The sequence below is a fragment of the Elgaria multicarinata genome, chromosome 7 (assembly GCF_023053635.1).
Source record: "Elgaria multicarinata webbii isolate HBS135686 ecotype San Diego chromosome 7, rElgMul1.1.pri, whole genome shotgun sequence".
In the NCBI taxonomy this organism is placed as follows: Eukaryota; Metazoa; Chordata; class Lepidosauria; order Squamata; family Anguidae; genus Elgaria; species Elgaria multicarinata.
This window is the reverse complement of record NC_086177.1, coordinates 33,712,224-33,728,582: the sequence shown is the minus strand read 5'-3', so window position 1 is coordinate 33,728,582 and position 16,359 is coordinate 33,712,224. Positions and strand designations below refer to the sequence as shown.

General features: G+C 41.4%; 1 protein-coding gene across 1 annotated transcript in view; it reads left to right on the top strand.

Moving 5' to 3' along the window:
• Positions 1-16,359, top strand: part of LOC134401268 (uncharacterized) — a 182,981-nt gene that overhangs the window by 159,358 nt on the left and 7,264 nt on the right. The window contains exon 16 of the mRNA XM_063130017.1: positions 12,471-12,677. Coding sequence (XP_062986087.1) covers positions 12,471-12,677 — 207 coding nt within the window. The remainder of the gene's footprint in view (positions 1-12,470; positions 12,678-16,359) is intronic.

Below are 16,359 nucleotides of genomic sequence, written 5' to 3'. Positions count from 1 at the left end.
TTCAACCTTTGAATGGGTGATATACAGATGACACTTGCAAATGGATACTTATATGGATATTTGGTCTGCTTTGGTTGAAGTTTATGTATAATCCTTAGAAAGCCATATTTTCACACACACACACACACACACTTCATATGCATGCATTGAAATTGATATATTCAAATATAGGTAGGTACACTTTTCCCTTTTATAATAAAAATAATGTATTATTGTTAACAACAACAATAATTATAACAACAACAAACATTTACCAAGAAAGCTCCAGTTGCCTGCAATGCGATCTGATGGAGATATGCCTGTAGCTTTTTTCTCCATTCTAAAAGACTAAAGAAGCTTACTTACTGACAGTAAGAGCCTTAAACTAAAATATGTGGGTATTTTGGCCCCATCCCATTTGGTCTGTAGCCCTGCCCACCACTGGAATGGGCCCTCCAATAGCTTCTCCCAAATCGAATTCAGTCCTCGGGCTGAAAGAGGTTCAATAGACTAACAAATGTATTATGGCATAAGCTTTTGTGGACCTGAGCCAGATCTACACCAAACAGGATACAACACTTTGAAAACAATTTGAAAATGGTATATGTATTGTGTCCTGGGCCCCAACAGCAGTTGTCACTGCTGTTGTAAACTGTTTTAAAGCAGTAGTGTAGATCCTGCCCTGGTTCACTTTGTCCTCATTTGGCAGGAATATACATACATAAGTTTTGGCTCTATCCTGTGCAGACTTACTTGAGAGTGCATCTCATGAAAATAATGAAGTTCACTTCTGAGTAAACATGCATAGGATTCCATTGCACATCTGTCTTTGAACAGAACAGCCCATCGAGGGAGGGTACCCGGTCAGTCCACTCGAGAAGATGGTTCAACTTGCAAATCCAATCTTCTGATTGCAATTGAGTGTTATGGTGATTTTATAATGTGCATGTTGTTTCATATGGTAGCTTTATAACATATTACATGCTTTCAGAGATGTTAAATTCTGCCATCCCTGAAAGAGGTGCCTGTGCATGTTAATCTCAGAATAAAAGGACCCTGCAGCCAAAAGGCTCTGCTAACTTTTCTGAAAGAACGTTTTGCGTTTTTCAGTGTGCTCACGTTTTGAAACATCATCCTGTGTGCAATTGAGGATGCTTTAGAACACACTTCCCTAACCTGGTGCTTTGGGATTCAACTCCTATCAGCCCCAGCTAGCATAGACAATGGTCAGGGATAATGGGAGTTATAGTCCAAAACATCTGGAACAAATCAAGTTGGGAAAGGCTGATTTAGAGAATACTCAGACGTAAGACCATGTTGATCAATGGAGTTTATTCTCTGGTAAGTGTCCATCAGACTCTGACCATATTAACTTTATGCTGCTCCTACTTAGTCCATTACACCAGACTGGATCTAGTGGCTGTTGGAGATAAGTGGCTGCTCCTAGAAATAGTAATCCTACATCTTTTCTGCCTTTCTCTCATGACAGTAAAACAAAATGAGTGTCCTGAAGTTGCATTCCAAGGGCATGTCTACACCTAAGGGTGTAGAGGGAGGGAGTGGGGAGGATCAAGGACTTACCTGCTTCCTGCCCTACAAGTGGCAGCCAATTAAGTGGAGCAGCAGTGGAGGAACTAGAAGTATACTCATGTCACATTATCTATTATTACACACTTTATAGTCAGAGAAGGAGGAAGAGGGTTGCTGTTTTTCAGCACTAGTAGCCATGCATGTCCAGTAATCCCTAGTTCTTCTGGCCACACAAAGCCTTGGCTACAGAAATCACCACAGCTTCTTCTAGATCCTCTGCACTAGATCCTCTGCACAGATGCTCATGGGTAGGGTGACCATATGAAAAGGAGGACAGGGTTCCTGTATCTTTAACGGTTGTATTGAAAAGGGAATTTCAGGAGGTGCCATTTGTATATATGGAGAACCTGGTGAAATTTCCTCTTCGTCACACCAGTTAAAGCTGCAGGTGCCCTGCCCTCTTTTAAATCTGGTCACTCTAGTATAGCTCCTGCAGCTTTCACTGTGGTGCTGAAGAGGAAATTTCACCAGGTTCCCCATATATACAAATGACACCTGCTGAAATTCCCTTTTCTATGCAATTGTTAAAGATACAGGAGCCCTGTCCTCTTTTTCATATGGTCACCCTCCTCATGGGAGAATACTTATTGTTAGGATAACATATATATCAACCTGTGGAAATGCTGATTTAGAAATGCAAATTGCTTGTGATGGAACAAATCTGGAAGCAAAGACTGAAAACACCATTTTGAAATGGAGAGCCTGGTGGCGAAAAGAAATACCCAAAACTCCATTTTGTTTTGAGAGCATTATATATCTCACAGGGACGTTGATCAGTAGACAAAAGGTGCTTCCATCTAGGAAACGCATGCCTTACCTAGCATTGCTACAGTTGCTCCCACACATTTTAATTTGTCTGGCAAAATGAAATGGCTCTGTTCTGCAGAAAGTGGCTGCTGTTCCTCATTCTCTTTCTATTCCCCCCCACCCCGCCCCTTTTATGTTCAAAGCCAGGACTACAAATAGCATGGCCGAGAAAAGACCTATGATGAATCAGCTCTGAGAACCGCAAGTTGACACATTGTGAGGCCATTTCCCCCAATAGCTAGTACCCAAAATATTCTGACATTGATCGAACATTGTAGCTGAGTTCATGTAGCAGAGCTGCTGGGTTGATAATGATGTCGACTTGGAGCAGCGTCACAAAGAGATGGATTTGGACTCACTTGCCCTCTGAATTATGGTTGTCATTATTATTTTTTGCACAGCTCTCCAAATCTTCAAATGAATTATAAATCCCACCAGTTTGGTAAATAGTGCTATCCCTTCCCGGCATGTACTGAGAATGTGAATCTGGATGGTGGTGGTGGTGGGGAATGCTCCAAGGGTATTACTTTACTAACAAAAATGTAGTTATTTCTATATCTGGAAGATACTGGCAATGTGTATTTATTTACTTAGAATAATTTTGGATTGCCCCTCCACTCAATGAGCACTTGAGGCGATGTTCAATAAAACAATACAGAAATGGAATACATGCAAATACAAAAACGAAAACATTGTTTTAATCGGGGATTGATAATAAAAACAGAGAGTGGCATTAACTCTTCATGGCTTGGTGGGAAAATACTGACTTTGCCAGCCATCTAAAGTAGAGGTTAGGCTAGCCTAACCTCCCTGGGGAAGGGAGTTCCACATACAAGGGGCTGCTACAAGGAAGGCTCTGTTTTTAGTACTTATCAACCTCAGATTTTTAAGAGATGGGACACACAGCACAGTCTCAGAAGATGAAAACACAGGCTCACACAGGAGGAGAGAGTCTTTCAGATACCTTGGCCCAAGTATCTCTTCTTCAAATTTATTCTTTAAAAAGTTTTTATGGCAATGTTTTATATGGCAAATCAGCCCTCCAATGTCTTTCTTTTTCTGACTGAGGAATTAAACCCTGTTTTATGGCCCCAGAACAAGTGATTCTGTTTCAGCTAACTGGCGACATGAAGTGACAGATGCCATAAAGCAGGGGTGGGCAACCTCTGATCCTGCAGATGTTTTTGGACTCCAACTCCCATCAGCCCTAGTCAGCATGGCCAGTAGTCAGGGATGGCAAGAGTTGAAGTCCAACAATATCTGGAGGGCCAAAGGTTGTAAATGTATGGCTGCCGTAAAAAAAATAATGGCTTCAATACATCTCATTCTCTTCTTCTAGAACAAGTGTCATGATGTTACAGCATTCTGCATTTCACTAGCCAAGCTCCATATCATTGGCTATAGATGTCAGGTCCTTGGAAACCATGGGATGTTATGCCATCATAATTGGAGTTGAGTTGCACTTGGTGCTATTGCTCCTCTTGCAAAATGGTGGGTTGGGGAGGTGGAGGCCAATTTGGAATGGTCTGGGGCCACACCAGTTTATGCATTCAGGTGGGGGTAGAAGTAGCTGGTTCTGTGCAGCCCTATGGTATATATTCTCTGTGCTAAAGCAGAGGCACTATACCATCTGACATAGCTTACACCACAATAAATATGTTAGTTTTAGGGTCATGGTGCCTTAGAGTCTTTAATGGCTTTCAGTTCCATTATATGTTTCAGAGAAAGCTTGGGGAATAAGACATGCAGAAGTTTAATGTATCACCTAGTTTACCCTCAGCCCATTATACTTTCTCCAGTGAATATACCCGAGTTAGTTTGGAACATAGGGTAGTATCCAATGTTATCCCATGTAGAGTAGATCATTAAAAAGAAGGGGAATTAAATTAGTTGTGACTAAGGCCCTTTCTACACCTAAGGATTATTCCAGGAAAATGGAAGGATCACCCCTGCCTGCTCCTGGATCCCCTGTGTGGCATTTGGATGCACAGGAATGATCCTGGGTTGATCCTGGGATATAGGGCTGGTGTAGACATGCCCTAGGTCTCCTTCAATTCAATGGATATGTTCTACATAGGACTAATATTGGATACTACCCATAGGAAGCTGTCATATACTAGGTCAGATTATGTCTCCATCTCTAGCCTAGTACTCTGACATGCAGCAACTCTCCACAATCTATAGCAAGGGCCTTTCACACCACTTGCTACCTGACCCCTTTTCCTAGAGATGCCTGGAACTGAGACCTTATGAATGCCAACCATGCGCTCTGAATGCAAAGCTGTGGTCTATCTCCAGCTTCTTAACTTAATCTTTACAGTTTCTCTCCCATTCACTTTCATGAGTAGCTGACTTGAGACAACAATTACAGAGGAGGGAGGCATGCAGTGCGGTGGGCACCTGGTGAGCCAAGGACGAGAGATGAATAGCACCCATATTGATTTGGGTATAATGGAGTGCATAAGAAAAATGTACCAGTTTTGTCTCAGGTATTTTCCTGGGGTATTAAATTGGTGGATTAGTTGCAAACAGCAGTCCTGATAAAGTCTCCTGTCCATCTTGATGGTTGGGCCTTTCTATTAAAATGACACATAAATAACCTATTATGTCCCCCACCCATGGAAATTCAAATGCACCTGTCAACTTGATAAAGTGCTTGCCTGGAGGGAAGCATTGTTTACATTTTCACTCCATTCTTCAACAACAACAAAATAGTGGTGGGTGGGGGTGGGGGGGCGATTCTAATTATTTCCCCTACTGTAAATTAATGCTGACTACAATGCTTAGCATCTCTCTTTATTGCTGGATATTTGGGAAAGTTAAATAATAGAACTGATCCATCATGTATTATGCAACAAGCATTTTATGACAGGCTTCCTCGTGATCTTAGGTTGCCACTCTTCATAAATAATCACTCTCTCCACCCTCTTCTTCTTCGGCAGCTGGAGGACATTCTGTTGGCTAGTGGTTCAGGGAGTCCACATTTGCACTGGAATATTTACCAGGCCATGATCTTTTGCTGTCTTGTATAACATCAGGGCAATTCATTGTGCATTCCACTAATAAAGGGCATTGCTCTAACAAACACGTTGGTTAGAATAATAATAATGCGAAAATCATTCCCCTCCCCCAAATCAAGCATTAATGCAATTTCTGTCCCGTTGTATATTGGGCAAAAAAAGAAGATTGCAAATTGGATAAAGCAATTTAGATTAAGAAGAAACAAATCCACTTTTTTCATACTGTTAGAAGTTTTGATGTCATTATTACCAAGAATGGGGCTATCACTACTTTGGTTTCACCTGGCAGGGCAATGGTAGTTAAAGACTTTCACAAAAGAATGTTAACGTTAAAATAGTGCAAGAGTATTTCCTTAATGGCCTGGATTAAAAGCAACCACTCTTCCCTGGCAATGTGACACCGATCAGAGCTGGTGTGAAGGGGCACAGAAAATTTTGCAGCAGTCTGTAGGCCTATTTTTAAAATGTTCAACCAGATTAAAAATGTGCAGTTCTTAAAAAAAGAAAAGAAAAAAGTGCAGTTCTAGAAGAACATTTGTGCAGTTCAAAAATTTAAGTCATGCAAAATTTGTGTTACGTTAGCGGATGTAAAATGTAGCTGATAACAGTGTGAAATGTAGAGCGAATAGTCCAGGCTTGCTCTAGAGCCCTGATCCAGCACACCCATTTCTCCTTCCTCTGGCAAAAATATTCTCTGCAGTTTCCACAGGTTGGAGGTGTTTCCAGTTCTGACCACCACCACTATCTGTGCTATGTGAAACTCTGGAAATACTTCATGCATCTGATGAACTGGACTGTTGTCCATGAAATCTTATGCTATAATACATTTATTAGTTTTTAAGGTGCTTTGTTATTTCTTTTAGAGTTGATCCATTGTTTCAGGATCTGATGCAGAATGTATATATTAAGGAGGAGCTGAAGCCTGCAAACTTGCTATGCATTGTTTGTGTCTTCCCCCCACAAAGAAGTTTGTGTCTTCTTTGTTTTGTTTTTAAATATTCCTCATTCCAAATAAAGTTCTGTTAGAATCTATGATGCCTCTTGTCTGAAGCTTGAAATAAACACGTTTCAGCATTAGTGCTGTCAAATTCTCAGTTCTAAGGATTTCGCCCTACTCTGTATAGGTTTCTAAATGTCATGGAATGTGACCGTAAGCAACAAAGCATGTGTGCAGCCACATGGAAAATGCAAAGGTGTGTTGTAGCAGTGCATTCTATGTGTGCAAATGACAATCACACATTATGGTGCACTTCTAAATTTTCGATTAAAAAGCCATGTCATGCTGAATTTAGATACAGTCAGGGGGCCAAGAGAACTCTCTCTCTCTCTCTCTCTCTCTCCCTTCCCCCCCTGCTCACCTCCCCTGTGTGTGTGTGTGTGTGTGTATGATAAACACACAGGCTGGTCACTGGTACATCTAGGGGTGACCATATTACACCAGTTTTAAAATCTCTTCACTGGCTGCTAATTAGTTTCTGGGCGAAGTATAACGTGTTGGTTAACACCTTTAAAGCCCTACATGGTTTAGGTCCAGGCTACCTGCGGGATCGCCTTCTCCCATACAATCCGCCCCACACACTCAGGTCCTCTGGGAAGAATCTACTTCAGTCAGTCAAAGTTACTCTGATGGGAATTACCCAGAGGACCTTCTCTTCTGCTGCTCCCAGACTGTGGAATGACCTGCTGGAGGAGACTAGTCAACTTGACAGTCTGTTAGCATTCAAGAAAGCTATCAAGACTGATCCTATCCAGTAGAATTTTAGGATGTTTTTAGAATATTTTTAGGATGTTTTAACAGTGTGTATTATGTTCTTAATTCAGTTTTATGTATTTTATATTTATTGTTGTTCCCCACCTCGATCAAAATGGAGAGGCGGGTAAAATTATTATTATTATTATTATTATTATTATTATTATTATTATTATTATTCAACTTGTGTTAACTTGACTAGAAGCAGCTGGTAGGGGGAGCTATATTATTGCTTTGGGGGATCTGCTACTGCTTTGTGGGTGGAGTTTATGCATGTCTAATTCTAGATGTATGCAAACATGATTCAGGTGACACATGGCATTCCACATTTATGTAGGCAGGCATGTGGAAGGGTAAGGCATGCTTCTGGCCAAGCTTCAGAATATGCAGATTCAACACACTGGGGACTGTGTTTCTAGAGTCCACACCAATACTTAAAAGTGTTGGTGTTATTCATGGGTACTATACTGCCAACGATCCTATCAGGTAAGTGTCACATTCCATGGCATTTAGAAGCCTATACAGAAAATGGTGCTTAGATATAGGTAACTTTATAAGAATTAGGAAATGTTCAGAGATGTGAAATGTCCAATGTATGTACCTTCCTCAGGAGTAGGGGTGGGGGGGTTGTTTGGTTCACATTTTAATTGGGTGAAAATACACACAAAAGTACATGTATTAATGAAAGTAATGTTCAAAATGCATTATGTTAAGAAACGTGCTTCCAAAAATGTGATTAGCCCAAGGTGCATACAAAAATACATATATTCCAAGAAACAAAAAGGCATACAAATTTTCATGCAAACGTTAAAAAAAATCTCAAAGTTTTGGATGAGCCAAAGTTAAAATGGGGAAAAAAATCTCACAGTATGGGATAATCCGAATTTAAGACTGCAAAAATGAGAAACAGGAGGAAACTGAAAATGGCATCTTCATCCATCCCTACTCGTGAAATATCCGTCACTGCCATTTTGATGCTTTGCCTTTTCTTTTCTTTTCTTTTCTTTCTTTTTCTTTTTTGCCTTGTGTTTTGGTGCGCCTTATGCCACGACACAGGCTCTTTACAACAGGCCTGTCCGCGGACACTCCCTGCTCAAGCTAAGCCTGAGGTGAGGGACAAACACCACCTTTCTACAAACTATGTGGAGAAAGGGGTTAAACAGGAATAATTTCAGGAATAAAATAATGTGCTGTGAATTATATGTGCTGATGGTGAATTAATGTCAGAACAGTTGTTATATGTATATAACTGCAGATGATAAATGCGAAGGAGACACGTGGGATTTTTGTGGTAGTAAAACAAACTGAATAAAAAATTATTTCAGTGTTCACAAACTATGGGCCTTGCTAGACCTGCCGGATAATCCAGTAGGCAGGAAGGGCGACGGTGTGCTACAGCTAGCGCGCGCCGTCGCCATCTTCCAGAAGTAAGACGCGATGGGGCAAGGGGAAGCCCCGTCGCGTCCGCCATTTTGATTTAGATTTAAAGGGCCATGTGCGCCGGAGCGCAACTCCGCACAAGGTAAGTGGTTTTTTTTAAAAAATAAAGGGCCCCCCGCTCCCCCTGCCCCTGATTACCCCCTGCCCGCTCGCTCATCCTCCCCCCTGTCTGGCAGGCCTGTCCCCGTCCCCGATCTCCCCCCACACGCTTGCCAGGGCCGATGCCCGTCCTTCTCCCCCCCTCCTGCCAGGGCCGATGCCCGTCCTTCCCCTACCCCACCCCGCGCTTGCCAGGGCCGATGCCCATCCTTCTCCCCCCCTCTCCTGCCAGGTCCAATGCCTGTCCTTCTCCCCCCCCGCGCTTGCCAGGGCCGATGCCCATCCTTCTCCCCCCCTCTCCTGCCAGGTCTGATGCCCGTCATTCCCCCGCCCCCCCCGCGCTTGCCAGGGCCGATGCCCATCCTTCTCCCCCCTCTCCTGCCACATCCGGCCTTCCCCCACGGCCCCTATTTCCCCCCCTGGATCCCCCCCGGCCCGATGGGCACAGCACTCCTATGAGCGTTGTGCCCAGTCCGTGGCTTCTCCCAGCTACTCGCAAGTAAGCGAGCAGCCGGAAAAAGCCACGGACCCTGCTAGACGTTCTGCAACCCCGGCCTCAGGCTGGGGCTGTGGAAAAAATGGGCCATAAGTGAATCCGCTTATGCCGGCTTAAGGCAGGTTTTAGCGTGCCCTGACCCCAGATTCCCCTGTGCGTCATCTGGATGCACAGGAGGGAAACCAGGCCTCACACTGCACTAACGCCTGGTCTAACAACGGCCTTTGATTCATAATAAAACTTTCAGATCTTTGTTAAAACCTCTCATCCAATCCTTTCTCTCTTCTCATACACACTTTCCTTTCTCTCACATCTTCACTCTTGAACTTTCTTTATTATCAGGATTGTTTAATATACACCAACTGACTATCTGCACACTACACTCAAAAGACAACCCTCTTTACCCTGATCCTCTCATTCTCCCTCCTACCAAAGTACTTTAAAAACACCCACCCTATCACCTCAGTCATTCCCTTATATATCCTCCTTCCCCCTCCTAAGATATTATTATTATTATTATTATTATTATTATTATTATTATTATTATTATTATTTACATTTATATACTGCCCTATAGCCATATTCAATCTCCACCCACTCAGGTCAACATTCTAAACACAATAGACTTACAAATTCTAGACATACATTAGGGAACTGACTTGTGGGGTGTAACGCCACACTCTCCACCCCCTTTTCCCAGTACAAAAATCATAACCTTCTTTTCCAAACATCTTATACAGGCCCAAAGTTGATGATAAGTTATTCCCATTTGCTAGACTTTATGGAAAACAGGATCATTCAGCTCCATCACTTATAGATGTCTGTTGCAGAGAGATACTTACCACTAATGCAAGCAAACATATAATTGCCTTGCTTCACCCCATATTTTATAAGATTAGGGACTAGTTAGTGAGGTCGTTCTTGGAAGTGTGACTGAAACTTTTCAGTGAAGAATAAATAAATATTATCAAATAAACACACATTTTTATTTGCCTGTAGCTAAACTTGAAAGCTTATAACCATTTATTCATGCAGAAAAAATGCCATTCCTTAAATATATGTGTGCCTGAATATCAGTCTTTAGAGAATAGCAGGGATTCAGACACTGAACTCTTGCTTGGAATTGATAAAGGTATCTGTCAACACTGTCTGTCATATATATTAATATTTATTAATAATAGGAATTTATAACCCTCCCTTCGAATAAGTTCCTAAGTTGACTCCTCATACCCAAGAAGTCCCAAAATAATTAGTACCAAGAAAGCATTATTGGCTCAAGGTTCCCATGTTCCATTTTTGTGGATCTTAGGGAAGGCTCCCATTGAGTGCCCAAAATATGGCTATCATATAATTCATTCTGGAATAGTACCACTGAAAGTGAGAATGTCATAAAGCTTATCACCAGTTTGTCTTCATTCTGTGCTCACATTCTCCAACTATTCAGTGACACTGTGTGTGTACAAACACCTTTGGTACACTTTTTAAATGTTCAGGATTCCTGTCCCAATAAGAATGGAAGGTAGAATTTTTACCAAGTGTTGTTGTTGTTTTAAAAAATGACAGTAAGCAGCATGTGGTGGAAATTCTCTGTTTGATGCATTCCTGTGGGATAAGAGTCTTGGGCATTTAAGAGTTGCATTGGACGTTTTGATCTTTGAGTGCGGCACTTCTGGGGAAATCCCTGTTGCAGATACATACCCACCACAAGTGGACATTTGTTCTAAGTTTTAGCATGCATGCAATATCATTTCCTGATTGCATGCATGCAATTTTATTTCCTGACCTTTTATGTGTTCACTAAGGGCATTTTGCCAACATGGAGGAAGCCAATGTCAGAAAATGGGGAATGTTGGCAGTTGTAGAATCCACCCACCCACCCCGGTCTAAAAATGCATAAGATAGAACCCTAAAAATATATATCTTGTAGACAAGTAAAAATGCACTACATTGGGAATAAAATTCTAGATCCTTGTGAGGCTTGCTAAAGCATATGGGCAGATTTCAATTTTATGAGCTTCTTCCCCACTTCCCATACAATCCGGCAGGAAGCTGAGAGACCCGATAAATGGAGGAAGAAAAAATATGCACTGGAAAGCTCCATTCAAGTGTTATCTGTGTGTTCAATCCTTGTAATATTTTGTAATTATAACAACTTAAATCAACAGCAAGGGCATTCACATCAGCCTTAATTTCAGGCTGAAATGGTTACAGTGCAATTAAAAGCGTCGTGCTCCTCTTTTAATTAAACAGTGCTGTGAAATATTCAGCATTTTGAACCTGTTCCGGCCTGTCTCTTATCACTGAATTATTGCCCTTAATTTGTTTTTCTGCTGAAAGATGGAATTCACTTAAGGATTACTGGATGCTGTTCTGGCATTTTGTGGTCTCTTGTCATCTCTTTGAATCTAGATCTGAGCTGTCTGCAATGCCTCTGACATGTTCTATATGCAGCTTCTCTTGACTAGTCTGTCTCAGCAGATTTATGATGCCACATTTGGCCAATGAAGAGATGAGTGGACATTTTTGATTAACTTCACGATAGAGATTTCAGATGACAGCAGAGTCTTCTTCTTGGCACTTACTTCAGGTTATTCAGGACACATTAGATACAAACCGTTCTACTCCTTCAAAGAGATGTGTTCTGAATTATTCCATACCGAATGGACATATCACTTTAAAGATATTTTGAAAGACACATTTCCTAGTTTCCATGGGATGTCATGCTCCTATGCATGAAAGGAAGATGGCTTTAAATGAATAGTACTTCCCTTTCTAAATAAGACATTTTTTTTCATACCAACCTATATGAGTTAATATACTTAGGTGGGGGAGGTGTCCGAGGGGCCATAATATTTCTCTCCATATACAGAATGGAAGGTCCATGTGTTGAGGAAATCTCCCTGTGTAACATTCACCATCTGTGCTGTCAGTGCTGCAATGGCATTGGTGGCAAAAAGGGGACAACCCAAGAGTGGATTGGGAAATCTTTGGATCTGCCACTTCCAAAGCATCCTGTTTTCATAACACACACTTAGAATGTGTGTCTTGCATGGGGCTGGTGTACTTCTTTCCTTTCCCATTGGGATCAGTGGGAGAGAACATCAGAATTCCCCACCCAAAGATGGAAAAGAAGAAGGAAAAAACAGCCCCACCTGGATTTGATGGAGGTTGCACCATGGATTCTCCTCTCCCAGAATGATGGAATTGTTCTGCCATTGTGAAATAATTGAATTTTGGCTAAGCTCTTCTTAGAAATGAATAATTAACCAAAGGGTCTCTACCTCACTAGGTGGTTGTCTATGACTATCTCTGGAAAGAACATGTAAAGGAGCCTGATATCTCCAGCAGTGACTTCCGTCATCAAGGTGACATCTTCAAATCTGTAGGACATTTGGGAGGCATCACTGTTCATGTTGTTATATACACGCTTCATCTTGGGGGCTTTCAAAAACTGTACAGGCATTTCCTTAGGCTGCCCAGCGGTGCTATTGTTGAGGTAAGACCACACATCTCTTTTGAATATGATGGAATTGTTATGGCCAAATGCTACCAAAGCGACTAGGAATTCTGAACTAGTCACCTGATAGCATTCCACATAAACCACTCCTCAGAGCTAAGTATTGTCCTTCATTAATGCATACCAAGAGTGGGCAAATTCTAGCTCAGAAGCGATGTCTAGCTCATGAGCTCTTCAAGGAGAACAACTGTTCTTTTTTTCTCATTGTCCTATCACACTTAATGCTGGGAGTGGCCAAGATGATGTGAAGATATTGCACTTGACTTGAGCATCATGTACAGTAAGGGACTTTCAAGCCACACCTGCAACTACCAAAGAGCACTACCAGGAGGGAGCTGAGAGAGACGAGGTCAGATCCAGGTGGCAGTTGGCAGCAGCATGATCTTCGGGGACCCATGGTGGGAGATCCACAGGCAATCAAAAAGTACAGAACTGCAGTAAAAAGTGTCCAAGAAAAGCAACAACATGAAGGTAGCAGTTTTGTCTGTTGAGATTTCTTCCCCCATATTTAAATACCTGCTTCGGATCAGTTATGTATTTAGGGTTGTGTCCAGTGTTAGTCCTTCTGGGTTCTGAGGTCAGAGCCCTGTTTCTGACCTTGGAACGCAGAAACTAAACAATTCTATGTCCCCCAGATGCTGTCATAAGATTGCTCCATTATTGTATTATTTTGTGGGTTATATTTATTTTATATTTCTAACTCTGTAAGTCACCCTGGAAGTTTATTTTTAAATTAAAAAGTAGAATCATAGAATCACAGATTCATAAAAACGTTTAACGTTAATAAGACATGGCTGGATCTCTCTCTCTCTCTCTCTCTCTCTCTCTCTCGACAGACAGACAGACAGACAGAAATAATCTGGATTTTTAATACTTAATTTGTAAATAGACACTGAGCAGTATCCAACACTGCTGCTCCCTTTATGCCATTGACATCGCAGTAGTGTAAGCAACCTCTAGCACTGCACCAATAGTGTAAGGTGGCCTGGAACTTGTCGTGCCAGCTTCTGCTATTGACATAGTGCTAGAGGTTACTTACATCAATCACATAAGTGGAGCAGGAGTGTTGGATACTGCCTGTTGTTGTTGTTGTTGTTGTTGTTGTTGTTGTTGTTGTTATTTGTTAATTTCAGATTTGTGAAGTTTGTATCTGTTGAGAAAGATTTACCCTTGCAGTACTATTAGAATGATGTTACTATTAGAATAAATGGAACAGGGATCACACAAGTAGTTCAATTCCCATCGATTTCAAGAGTAGTAATTGTGCTCCTGTCTTTGTTTTATGCTTTTTCTCTTGTTCCATGAGGCTGATAAGCTGTGTAGTAGAGAGTTTGCAGGGCGGTGAGAAATATTAATTGTGTGTGGGGATGCTAGGAGGAGATATTGCATTTGGAAGGAAGAAGCACTGGTGGCAGAAGTTGTCCTTCTCAACCATGAGACTATGAATATTTTTTAGGTTTAAGAACTTTGCTTATTCATGTAGCATGTGGCATGATAAATTCACTTGAAGCAAATCTCTCTTTCTCTCTTTTTAACAACAATGTGTGTCAGCATTTCTAGGCTATTTATTTTAAACGCATGAGTAACATCGCATTGTACACAAACTGAGGAGGCAAAGGGTATTGCTGAAAGCCAGTTTCTCAAACTGGAGAAAAGCTGCTAGTTGAGTTCTTGAAGGGTATTTTTTCAATTTGCTAACATTGACAAGTATTGCATACATAAGTCATTTTTAAAGCATCATCCTTTCTTGACTATTATCACATAAAACATTCAGAATGACACAAAAATGATATCCCCGTCATGAAATACTGGAATTTCATAGACAAGTGAGATTCTTATAATCTAAATTAAGAAATGGCATAAAAAGGGTCTACTGTAGGCCTATCCTTTTTCCCCAGGTAGACTGATAAAAACCGAATACAGAAAGCTGGCATGATTTCAAGTGCATGGAATGACGTCAGCAGAAATGGGTTGTATCTGTAGCCAAACAGGACAGGACAGGGGTAAAATGATTATTTTCCTTAAGGTTGCAATCTGGCTGGAAAATGCCAGGAGTTATAGGCCTTTTTCACACTCTAAACATGCATACGAATGTGCCATAAATGTATTTGACCTTTTGTTTTCATGGGGTTGGATCCAAATTTAGTCATATTTAGAGCAGTCCCATTAAATCAATGAGACTTAAGTTAGTCATGACTTACTTGTCCCACTGAATTCCAATGAGACTATTCTAAGCATGATGAAGAACACAATCTTATGCATGTTTAGACAGAAAAATGGCCTACAACATCCAGCATGCTCTAGTCAGCATGGAGTATGATCATCCAATTTGAAAAAGGTCTTATTATCAGTAACAGTAACATTGCTAAACCTTACACCCAAAAATGTTGCATTCAAACTGAGTGTGATTATCATACTGTATTTAACATACTGCTAGCCAATAGGATGTCTCTGTATTTTATTTTTCATGCATTTTTGTGTAGGCAGAATTATAACTCAAGGATCAGAACCCAGTATTAAACCCAGTATTTAAAGGCCTATCGCTTTGTTGATTATCTTCACTGAATTTTTGCTAGGATCAATGAGCTCCTCCCTTTTAGAGACTAACTATGCAATCCTATGTGTCTAATCAGAAGAAAGTCCCATTGAGCTGAATGGACTTACTCCCAGGTAACTGAGTTTGCACACTTAGTAGACCGTAAATGCTGTTGAAGACCATAAGGCTTATTTCCAAGTAAATATGCAAAGGATTGCACTGTAAACAACATGAAATACTTACACAATGTAACTACAAAGTCAAATGCTATTTAGCCTTACATCTACTGTAAGTGGCTCACTCTCTTTGCTTTTTCCTGAATATATGCTGCCATCCTTTCTTGAGCAATCCTAGTATACTACTAAAAGTTTCAGTTTGATCTTTCTAATCCATTTCCCCCCTAACCTCTCTTTTGATTTCACTGCCAAGTTTCAACTTTGCTGAAGAGATAGACTAGATCTACACTACTGCTTTATAACAGTATTGAAGTGCACTGATAACTGTTGGGGCACAATCCATGTTGCATATATTGCTTTCATAGTGTTATATCCTGCTTTTTATTCCACGTTCGTAATTTGACACAAGGGCCTCAGCTAGACCTAGTGGTCTAGAGGGACGAAGGGGTGAAGCTCTCGCGACATTTTTATTGCGCAATCTCCCCCTCTGTTTACACACGGTGCATGATGACGTGAGAAGGCGAGGACATCACGGTCGCCATTAAAAAAATTTCTTAAAGAAGAAGAGTGCACAAATGCTTCTGCGCAGAAAGGTAGTTTTTTTAAAAAAAATAAACTTAATTTTTCCCCTCCCCCCACCCCACCCCCTGATGGGTGCAGAACTCCTGAAGAGCTCTGCGCCCTGTGTGCGGGTCCTGGCTCCTCGCGAGGAACCGTGAGGAACTGGGACAAACCGTGATGGCGGGCCTAAAGCAGGCCTAAAGTATAGGGTGAGATCATCCCTCCCTGATTCCAGGATCCCCTGTGCATCATGTGGACGCACAGGGACAATCCCAGGGATCGCCCCGGGATTTCGCCCCATCTAGCTAAAGCCAAGGTGTGTAGATCTGGCCTTAGTCTACTAAACCACACTAACTATAGAGTTAGTGTGGTCTAACACCAGATTGTC